Here is an 11227-nt window from a genome sequence, read left to right as displayed (position 1 = left end):
TCCACACCAATGCGACAAAGCTACTGGCTCATAAAACCACCACCAGTGACCATCACATTACAAAAAAACCATGTCTGATCAGAGCCACATTGAGTAATAGATGAATCATGCCTGACCACAGAACTATTTTGGGGTTACAGCATGACTGTAATTTCATAGCACCACTTCATTAATTCATTTTGCAATTTATATACACTACCAGTCAAAAGTTTGGACACACTTTTCCATTTGCTTGAATGAGGATGAGTGTCCAAACTTTTGACTGGTAGTGTAAATTAAGAGTAAATATTACATGTCTAGCCATATTTCTTACATTACAATTTATTTCTGACTTTACAGATTTCGGGGTGCCATCAAAGCTTAACAAGTACATACTTGACAAACGTCACTTCAGTAGGGGCAGGATGGAAAGAGGAACAATGCAAGGAATTTCCCCCCAGTTTCCTTCAAACACCCCCCCACACACACACAGTGTAAAGTGTGACTAAACCCGAGTCCCAATGGTTAATGTAGTTAATGTGGTGTAACAACGCTGCACTCTAGAGGTGAAAAATAGAAGTGTCAGACGTAAATGACAATAGTTTTTAAAGAAATTTATTCAGAATTGCATATCCAGACTAGAAACCAAGTACAAAACAAGAGAGAGAACCGTGGAGGTAGTTTGTTTTAAAAATGTAACACACACACACACACAATCATTCATACAAAGTGAAAAGGAAAAGCCCTTCTCTAAGGCCAAGATGAGTGATATAAAACAAGCCACATGTTTTAAATCCCTCTTCGAGACACAAGTCTGCAATGTAGTCAATTCATCTAAGAGTATGTGGCAGCGGTGTGAATGAAGATGCGACTCAGTTCAGAAGATGCGAGTTCAGCAAACATTTCAACAGTTTTAACAGTTTACATGAACATTTTCTACTTTTGGTGATGTGACAGTACTGGGATATAGACGTCCCAGATGCCATATTTCTAAGTTAATTTCACATTGCAAGTTTTCCTTGATTTAAAAAGATAATACAAGTGTATTTTCTATAAAGTAGATAGACTTTATACTTGGCGATACAAAACATTTGATTCACACAATGCCCCTAAAATATACATCATGGCACAAGTGTCAGTAAAAGTCACAGGAAAATTGTTTTCACCAGCCATGGTCAGAGTATGCCATTGGTGTGTGTTATCATGTGTCGTCGCAGGTTGCTGGGGTTGTTGAAGCTGGCCGTGCACTGATTGCAGCTGTATGGTTTCTCTCCGGAGTGAGTCCGCAGATGGATCTTTAGGCTGCCGTTCTGTGTGAAGCGCTTCCCACACTGTGAACAAGCGTACGGCTTCTCCCCAGTGTGAATGCGCATGTGGATGTTCAGTGTGGTCTTGTTGACGAACGACTTGCCACACAGGACACAAGGAACAGGCGACTCTCCTGTGTGACTTGCCCGGTGAACAATCAGGTCTTCGCGGTTGAGGAAACGCTCGCCACAAAAGCTGCACTCTAGGGATTTGTTGATAGCGTGAGGGAAGATGTTCTGCTGCTGGGAGAACTGGCTGATGTGACTGGAGTGCCCCATCTGACCATCGGCTCCTATTAGAGTTGTTTTTATTGCAGAATTCAATGCCGCTGAAGCCATTTGAGTGGAAGAATTTCGTTCAACCGGTCTGTTTCTTACCAGTCCAACACTGTTATCCTGCACCATCCTCAGTGGTGCACTGTCACTGGCACCAGTGGTGAAACTGAGAAGACTGTCGTGACTGATGCTGTGATCTGGAGACAGAGAGCTAAAAGCTTGGAGTTCAGAGGCAGTGAAGAGGGTGTCACTCTCTTCCTCCAGAGGCCCTTCTCCTCGGCCATGAACGCTCACAATTCTTAGATCCTCATTATCACTCGTCAGGCAGGAGGAACCAGTAGGCTCTAAATTCTGAGTCCCAGTGGCAACACCTCCCTCCGTACCACAGCTTCCAAAGTTGTCCTGACCTGGTAAGACAAAACCACAAAGGCCCTGTTCAGACTTTGTATTAACATCTTTAAATCTGTTTACACCTGGCTTAAATTAACATGTGTCAAATGAGATTGGATCTGGCTTCCTCCACCCCTTAAACTGGGGACACATTATAAGATTTTGTTCCCGATTTTATCCACGATTCACAGCTGGGCATAGTCTGGTCCAGTCAGCACTAGTTGGGGACAGTCAGCATGGCTAGCTGGCACAGAAATCTGTTGTGTGTGTGACTGGTAAAGACTTAAATCGGCAAGAGTGTGAGGGTAACAGACCTGACCCGACTTTTATGAGCCGACTCTGGACACAATTGGGTAGTTGGGTCACGATTACTGACCCAACGGCCGCCAACAGCCAATGAAAAAGTGTAGGTTGGACACAGGACATAGAGTCAGAGGACGGAAATGACAAGAAGTAGCGGGATAATCAAAACAGCGATGGTGATGTCCGTTTAGCCTTTAAACTGTCGTGCTTATAGACATGGTTGCTCTCACAAGTGTTTATGAGTGAGTTTGATGCATTCAGATGGTTTGACAAATCATCTAGTTGCTAAAGTTGTTAAATGTGTGATCCCCAGTCTTTCAGTCATCACAACAAAAATCAGTTAGAGTGTACTCCATTCCGTAGTCACGCCAGTGCAGATCTAATCAATCCTTTGCAGGAAATGAAATGCGTTTTAAAAGCAGAGTCTAATAAATAGAATAACGTCATTAAAAAAAACACTCTATTCACCTCCAGCTGGTCCACATCCTCCAACATCGTCTTCATCTTTAATTAGGATGACATCTGGACTCTCCACATCTGCACACTAACAAATAAAAACACAAGCATGAGCATTTGAATTTGAAAAGAGAAGTTAAGTGACTTAAAGTGACTGCTGTGTTTACCTGTACTTGAGCGGCAGAGGATGAAGTCTTGTTTTCCGATTGTAGAGATATCGCAGGAGCTTCTCCGACAGCTTTTTGAGCCACTGGGAGTTTACTGACAACTACATGAGGAAAAAAAAGAAAAGAACATTGTTTTGACATTGCTGATAGTTGGACTGACAGTGTGGGTGTGCTGCTAAGGATGAGAGGAATAACAGCTCACTACATAGAACCTGTGACACTTCTGAGGATTTGAGCCACTGGCTATGTGAAGTTTACATTCATAAAATCCTAATTTATTTGAGCAATAAAACAATTATTACTATAATCTTCAGAGGTAATGTTTAATGTAATTTATGTGCAAACACTTTGAAGTATAACACAGTGATTCCCAAAGTGTTTTGTGGTTAAGTTTAAGTTTGCTGTCAAATATGCCAATATAAAAGACATGTGTTATTTTTTGTTTTATCTGACCAAGTGTAGCAGGTAATATACAGTTTATATAGAAATATTGTGACATTTATGTGTGAGTTTCCAGTGTCAGGTGGTCAGCATAAAGGTCTAACATTTCAGTATGTGCACTCATTGTTATTTGTGGATTTCAATTGTTATTATATTGATGGATAATCACGCACTTTATGAAGCTAAATCTGGCTGTGGACCTGAGAGGATTTTCAGATTTCAAAGTTGGCCCCGGCACTCTTCAGTTTGGTAATGGCTGGTGTAACAGACAATTGCTTGAATGTTTCAAATCAGATATGTTTAGCTGTTAAAATAGTCTTTTTTTTCTGCCCATAAATGCATTAAAAACCACAAAGATTTGGTTTCTTTAGCTTTAACTCAGTGGGGGCAATAATATGAAGAATTTGTCAAATCGTGATAAACTTTTGCTCCATTTTCTTTTACTACAACAAAATCTGGACTTTACCCCCAAAAAACCCAACTATTAATGAAGATAAAGTACGGCAAATAACCATGTACTAGCTACTCTCAATAGGTACCATATCTGTAAATAACATGTTCCTTGTCAAAAATGAACAATTCAGATATTCACAATGACATTCTTCCTATTCACATTTGTAGTCCAGTCCAACATCTACTATGAATGAATATGTGCAATGACAACCCCCCTACACCCCTGAGTGGGCGACAAGAAAAAAGTTGTTGATATATAAAATTATCATTTTAAAATAAGAACCAAGTATATTCCAGACTTGCTATAATGTTAATCATGACCATGTTTGATGAAGTTATTGATTAGTACCAGAAAAGTAGTGGAAACCACAGACTCTGTGGCGTTTGACTGACGTGAAAAGGGAACAGTGGTTATTGATAGTTTATTGACTACTTCACAAATAAGTTGTATAAACGATCATTTTTTATATTAACATTATCATTGACAGACGTGTTTAATGACTGATTCGGGAATGCAGGAGGAACACATTAGTCGTTAACTCTCGTACGAAGGAGGCCATGTTTCTCTGTTACCTTGTAGTTTAGCCCGCGGTTTGGGGACGTTTCCTCTGACCGAGGAGAAGCGACTCGTCGGCCGGTTCGTCCTGGTCTGCAGCCGGAGGGAGAAAACCTCGCTCCTCATCACCTTCATCCTCATCCTCAGCGTTTCGTTTTCCTTCAGACTCTGGGTTAAGTGCAGGCGGAGCGACGCCGAGCTCTCCGAGAAGAGCTGGCTGATTTCCGTCACCGCCGCCTTCACCAGCACGTCCATTATGGACAAAAGCTGTGACTCCAGGTTCAGGCCGCCTGACGGCATGTTTGTACACATGTTCCACCAAACTGAACCGCCGACACTTTTTATGTTGATGTCGGAAACCGCTCGACCCTACAGTGAGTAGCTGAGCTCTGAGAGGGCCCCACATTGCGCCACTTCCGGTTCCAGCAGCCTGATTACCGTAATTACGCAATAGTTTCGAGACCTATGCCAAGCTGGTTTAAAGACCCAGTGTGTAACATTTAGGAGCGTTTATTGGTATAAATGAACCTGCAAGTATGTTTGGAATTGCTTTAAAACTAAATATTGTTTGGTTTTCTTAGCCTAATCAAAATTAGACATTTATTCAAATTCGTTCAGCCCTAACACCAGCCAGTAAATTTGACCTCTTTATTTAACCCCTCCTTTTTACACACTAGTAGTGAAGAATGGGTGCCCCCAGCCTTTGATTTGAACTAGTGACCGTCCAGTTACAGGTCACTTCCTTTCCTCTTGGCCATGGGCTGCAAATAGAGTAAACATTTAGGGTCGAGTCATACTCTCTGCATAGGTCTCTAAGGTTTAGGAAATGTAGATTTCATCATTCGCCCATTTCTGCGATGCTCCACGTGGAGTCTATGCGCTCACTGAACATGGTAACCATGGAAACTTACCTGAGGTTCTATCAGCAACCTACACATACACACACCTACAAAAGAGGACACAAATTCCTAAATGGAATTTGAGATCAGGCACATGTGGTGACAGATAGACTGACAAAGACTCTTGTTATAGTATGAACATAACTGCAGGCATGTACGTGCATGCAGAAGTGTGAAGCAGTGCTCCACAGATATGGTAAAGAAGACCCAGTCCTTAGTCTGGATATGAATTACAGCAGTGGTTCTCTTAGCTTTTTAGACTGAGGAACACCTGAGCTGTCTAAGTACCACCATTATGACCAAGGTTAAAACACAGTGTTGTAAATAAACTTACCAAATTCCCTTTTGGCTATTTCAGGTAACAGACTTATTCCTCATAAGACAATTTCATGATTAGATTAATACACATTGCATTAAACGTCACTATAAAGTATATATAATATAGTCCCTTACTATCAGGGGTACTCCATCCATCCATCCATCCATCCATCCATCACATTGTTGCCATAAAGATTTTATTTATTAATGCTCCAAATAATTGTCATTTCTAAACCTGTTATTTTAAGTCAAGGTTTTATACAAACACAACAAATACAATTATTAACATTTCTAGTTTATGTGCTCAAAAACAAACATGTCAGTAAAAGGAGAAGAAGCAAACACTTTCAAACGTACGCAGCTAAATGTAACATTGACTCTTTCACTCAACCACAGCCATCAACAGTCGGTTTGGTCTTCTCAGTCTTTCAGTCACTTAATAATGTATCTGTCTAGGACTCAGCCTCCACTAACGCTCCTCCACCTTCCTCCATCTTGCAGCTCTTTAGTGCATCCTCCTCCTCCTTAGCAGTTCTCTCTGGATCAGCACTTTCTCCCTCTTTTTCCTCTTGGTTCTGCTCTGTCCCTGCCTCAGCCGACTCTTCTTCATCCTTCTTCATCTCTACCTGTCCCGCTGCATCTTCTCCTTTGTCTTTGTCTTCTGCCTCATTGCCACACTTGTCTTTATCCTCCTTTTCTTTATCCTTCCTCTCTTTCTCTATTTTGGACAGGCCGTGGCAGAGGGACTGGACGTATGTGAACACACACATGGGATCCGGATGGTTGCCCATCATGATCATATCAGACACTTCCAGCAGAGGGCAGCAGTCAGCCAGGGATCTGCAGGAAGAACAGCGACAGACAGAGAATAAGAAAAATGTTCAGCACAGTGGTGGACAGTAACTATTACATTTACTTCTTTACTGAAATAAAATTGGAACATTCCAAAATTCATTACATTATTAACTGTAGTAAGAGTCACTTTTTAGATTCAAAGTGAATGAATGTGTGTCACTGATCAGTTATTACATGATAAGAAATGTAGGTTTTTAGATTAAATGACATTGTAGGCTAGAGTGTCTACAATAGAATACAATTAAAAATAAAATAAATCTGTAATGCATTCTCCTTTTATGCTGTAGAAATGTGGTGAATTTATGGGTTGAATGTACATTTTTCAAGCTGGATATTTTTTACATTTTATCTTAAAATGTCCCGTAGTTACATTACATTACATGTCATTTAGCAGACGCTTTTATCCAAAGCGACTTACAATAAGTGCATTTAAACATTTGGGTACAAATGTAGTTGTGGTTGTTGTCAGCGTATATAGCGGGTTTTTTTTAAAACCTGATGTTATCGTCAAAGTTTTTCTTTGCCGTTTAAGATACATTTTATTGTATTATGTGTTGTGCAATGCCTGCAGTTTTAACACCACGTGCATATCCTCAGAAGTGAACTTGAGTGTGAGAGGAAACAACGAGGGAAAAAATAAATACTTCATACTCTGCAGTTTGGAAGGCCAGAGTGAAGTTTTTCTCCCTCTCCTTTTGACTGAGGGAGCTGAAGTCAAAAGCATCCGGAAAGAAACGGTGGATCAGCGCGCAGAAAGCCAGGCCGTTGCTCCAAGACGAGGAGAAGTTTTCTATGTTGACACCCTGAAAGATGAAGGAACAGGAAATGAATGTAGCCATGAGAGGAGGATATTTTCATTTAGACATTTCATGGAGTAAAGTGTGAAACTGATGTTCAACTGACCTCATAGTTTCTGGTTTTACTGCGACACCACTGAAGCATCTTCTGTTTGATTGTAGCCCCTGTGGCCACAGCTGCAGATGATCTCTGAACTTTGAAGTTGCGGGCTATCGGTGTCCTACAAAAATGTCACAAAATGTTACTGTTTCCCATCAAACCCCCAATGCATGAACATTACTGTCACGGTCCAAACAGTGTGAAACTCTGGGTCGTGACTTACTCTGGTGCACCTTGTTCAAACTTGGCAATGATGCTGTTTTTAGTGGCTGCTCTCACAGAGCGTGCAGATTGCCTTGGTCGGGACACAGAAGAGGAGGGAAGAGCACTCTTTCTTTTGGGTTTCCCTTGTTTTTCTCCATCTTTAATCTTTGCCTTGTCTTTTATCTCTACATCTGCTTCTCTGACTTGTTCTTTCTTCTCCGCCTCCTTTGCTTCTTTTCCACTCACGTCTTTCTCCTCTTGCTGAGTTCCACTCTCATCTTCGTGCTTATTTTTGTCACTGACATCCTCTCCGTCTTTCCCACTCTTGACCTCTTCCACTTGCTCTTCTTTCTTGTCTTGTTCCACCTCTCCCTCTCTGTCTTTTTTGTCATCTATCAGTGCAAGGTTGTTTACATCAGTGGATGTTTTGTCTTTATCTTGTCCCACTTCTTCAGTCTCGTCTTGGAGAGGCTTTGATGTCCTCTGCGGCTCGTCCATATCTCCAGCACTGGCGTCCTCTCCTCCACCCTGGTGTGTGACTGTCTCCTTCATTTCCCTTTGACCTTCAGCTGTCTCTTTGTCTGAGTGCTCTATCTCTGTGTCTTCATTCATCTTGGGTCCTGGTTCATCTGCCTGGGGGGGGATAAGAAACATGGTATTTATATTTATTTTTGTTATATATTTGCTGTCAACCTAATTCCTAATTATTAACCTAATTATTATGTATTTTCTATTTAAATATCTAAATATAAGCCCATACTGCTGTTTTATTAGTTGGTCTGTGTTGCAGGGAATAAGTTTCAATGTCCATTAATGTCCTCAGCCAAGAATCTTTATGAAATGTTTTGGCATCATAGTGGCACTGGCAAGTAGTGAAGATAATGAATTGATGCCGTTATTGCTCAAATGATTAGGAACATGGAGGACACTATTCCTGTAAACGTACCTTGCTTTAGGGTTATTACGAAAAATGTAATGTGAGACCTGAAGTCAAGTCTGGGATTTGTTGAGTATCTCAGTGATGTGGATCCAACAGAGAGCTTTTCTTTGAAAAGCCTTCACTTATTTCAGAGATTACTTCCAAACTATTGCTATATTGTCATATTTAAAAGTTTAGTAGTATTTCATTTTTGCAAAATACACTATGTAAATGTCAATATTAACCCTGCTGTGTTTCACATGCAGTTGGGACACTCAGTCGAGGTCAGGCTTTAATCAAGTTGTGACTCATCAGTGGTACTAGGAAAATTCATTGTGTGTGTGTGTGTTACCTCTTTCTGACCTTGTCAGGATCAGTAGTCCTCATGGAGACCAAAACCTGGTCCTAACGAGCAAGAACCTAATTTCTGAGGAACTGGCTATGTTTAGAGCTAAGATTTGAAAATTAGGAAAAATGTTATGTTTAGACTGTATGAATGAAAGGAAGTAAATGTGTCCAGTGCTGCACAAACGTTGTGTGTGTGTCACACAGAATGTGACCAGAACCCCTTCTCTTGTCCTGCCGTCTTCCTCTCAACACCTGTCATGGCCACAAATACTCACACAGCCTATTCCTTATACAGAATATAACTCCACCAGTCATTGCAAGTTTTACAAAGATGTTTTTTTACTCTGCACACATAAAAACCCAAAAAAATCACCTGGTTGTTGTTGTTGTTGGTGGTATCAGTCTGATTAGTTGTCGCTGTAGACTCAGATGTCTCCTGGCTTGACAACTCTCCATCCATGATGCTCAGATAAGTTTCTTTATTCAACGGATCAACTTTTGTTTTACTCCACGTCCCTCGGAACGATCCCTCGTCTCCCCTTGAATGTTCAGTCAAAGGTGAATGGTCCTCAGAAGATCTCTGCTTTTCTGTTGCCGTCACTCTTTCTGCCCTTCTCTGTCTGCACTGGCTTGTGTTTGTGATGTCTGTGTTGGTTTGTGGATATCTGCCGTCGCCTGTCTTCATGCGACACCCCCCCCCCCCCCACCCTCTGCTCTGTGAGAGTTCCTCAGCTTCTTCATTTGACCTTTTGAACAACACACACTCCCGAAATAGAGCCACAGTGACATGGGCACAGTCCAGTGGGCCGGGCAGCTGCGTCTGCTGTGGAAACCGTGGCTGTACACAGTCCATTAGAAGTCAAATTTAGGTTACATTTACTTTAATTTGGCTGAAATTTAATGAAAAAATTAATTAAATTTAGTTTAATGTATGATGTATTTTTTTTTAATTACCCCAGAATGAGACTAACTCTGCAGAGGCCGTCACTTTGGACCACAATGTTTTTACAATGGCTCTCATTAGACAAACTAAACTGCCTTTGATTGGTTTTTACTGAAGACTGAGGGCCATTCGGCTGCAACATCAAACTTTCCCTATAACTGTTGCTAAAATGTACACACTGTACTTTGCAGGTTCACATATAAAGTGAGTAAATATACACAAAAAAGCATAAATCATATGGTATTTTTTTGTACATTGTATGCATCCCAAAATGTTATGACGGCATATTAAATGCAAAATTTAACATCAGTGACTGTAAGCATTCTGTATAAACGTGTCCTAAATTTGGAGAATCAAACTAAGCTTTCCATTTATGCTTATCCTTTCATTATCAACAAGTCTTGAAAAGGAGGCACATGAACCTCCCTCACTCACAAAGACGAAAAACAAACAAAATCTGTCACGTCCATACCGTCTCACAGAGAAACATAGACAGGAAGAGTTGATGAAAAGGTTGTTTCTCATTTGTGTTCAATGAAAACCTTTATATAACTATTATAGCATGCCAACAGATGGTTTTCTTCTTTTGTATCCTGTCACTTCATAATGGTATAAAGGAGGTATAAAAAGTCCAGCCTCATCATCCACTCATTCAACACAGAACAGATGGGTTTAAAAATAAATATCTATCTTTATTTCCATTCTGTCTGTCATTACATTTCTTTTTGGCTGTAAAAATGTCAACACGTTCTTGTGTATCTCTCCCTCCTGCTTACGGCCAGTCACTCATAAACAATTGTGCATCTGCTGCACATTTTCAAACATGTAGGCTTCTACTGAGAATGTGGCTGACAATACAATCACTGTCGTGTGTGTTTGAACTTGTATCTGCCACCTTTTTAGGAGATTTTTTTGGGAAACCATGACCAGAAAAAAGTCAACGTTCAAACAGCAAAGACAAATTAAAAGCAATACTCATCATTTAGGACATTCCTGACATGGTTGACACAACACAAGGTGTACAATAAAAAGGACCCATTTGATTCTGGAGTCAGATGTGCTGCCATCCATTATGTCTTCATATAAACATGATTTATAATTTTATTTTTTCAATTTTATTGTTGCCACAGCAAGAAAGAGTCATTTCATTAAAAAGGTATAATGAAAATATTTAAAGAAAATCATAAATATTTAAAGTAAATAGAAACATAATGTAAGAAAACCTCTAGTAACTTTCAGACATAACCCCTCATTTCAGTGGAGATAATTGCAGACACTGTTAAATGAGTCATCATATTCCTTTATGGGATTTGAACCGTTAGCTCTGGAGTGAGATGCACAACAGTTTAACCCCAACTGAGTAACAGATTAACATGAGGTGCAGATCACCTTGAAACGTATAGTTTTTGAAAAAACAGGAGCAATAAATTTACATGATCAATATTCCCTTAATTTGCCTCAAGGTTCCTTCTAATAGATTCAGAAACAACTGGGTTCATATGACATGACATAAAAT

The 11227-nt window shown here is 40.3% G+C and overlaps 2 protein-coding genes across 2 annotated transcripts; both read right to left on the bottom strand.

The window, feature by feature from the left end:
• Positions 1-578: 578 nt before the first annotated feature.
• Positions 579-4748, bottom strand: LOC131472624 (zinc finger protein 8-like). Its single transcript, XM_058649995.1, has 4 exons — positions 4346-4748; positions 2879-2979; positions 2724-2799; positions 579-1969 (listed from the first exon to the last, which is right to left on the bottom strand). The coding sequence occupies exons 1-4, from the start codon at positions 4638-4640 to the stop codon at positions 1155-1157; spliced, it is 1287 nt and encodes a 428-aa protein (XP_058505978.1). The 5' UTR covers positions 4641-4748; the 3' UTR covers positions 579-1154.
• Positions 4749-5725: 977 nt separating this feature from the next.
• Positions 5726-9399, bottom strand: smtnl1 (smoothelin-like 1). The gene is made up of 5 exons (XM_058650567.1): positions 9142-9399; positions 7521-8134; positions 7304-7418; positions 7052-7203; positions 5726-6385 (listed from the first exon to the last, which is right to left on the bottom strand). Exons 1-5 carry the CDS (start codon positions 9226-9228, stop codon positions 5998-6000), a joined length of 1356 nt encoding a protein of 451 aa, XP_058506550.1. The 5' UTR covers positions 9229-9399; the 3' UTR covers positions 5726-5997.
• Between the last annotated feature and the right edge of the window lie 1828 nt (positions 9400-11227).

This window comes from Solea solea, chromosome 14 (assembly GCF_958295425.1).
Source record: "Solea solea chromosome 14, fSolSol10.1, whole genome shotgun sequence".
NCBI lineage: Eukaryota > Metazoa > Chordata > Actinopteri > Pleuronectiformes > Soleidae > Solea > Solea solea.
Note: the sequence above shows the minus strand (reverse complement) of the source record. Positions and strands in the feature narration are given on the sequence as shown.

Coding starts and splice junctions, on each gene's coding strand:
- LOC131472624 (XM_058649995.1), bottom strand. CDS start 4,640: ATGTGTACAAACATGCCGTCAGGCGGCCTGAACCTGGAGTCACAGCTT. Junction 2,800..2,878: donor CCTCTGCCGCTCAAGTACAG/GTAAACACAGCA, acceptor TTTATTTGTTAG/TGTGCAGATGTGGAGAGTCC. Junction 1,970..2,723: donor AGGATGTGGACCAGCTGGAG/GTGAATAGAGTG, acceptor TTGTCTTACCAG/GTCAGGACAACTTTGGAAGC.
- smtnl1 (XM_058650567.1), bottom strand. CDS start 9,228: ATGGATGGAGAGTTGTCAAGCCAGGAGACATCTGAGTCTACAGCGACA. Junction 8,135..9,141: donor CCAACAACAACAACAACCAG/GTGATTTTTTTG, acceptor ATCCCCCCCCAG/GCAGATGAACCAGGACCCAA. Junction 7,204..7,303: donor GTAAAACCAGAAACTATGAG/GTCAGTTGAACA, acceptor TTCATCTTTCAG/GGTGTCAACATAGAAAACTT.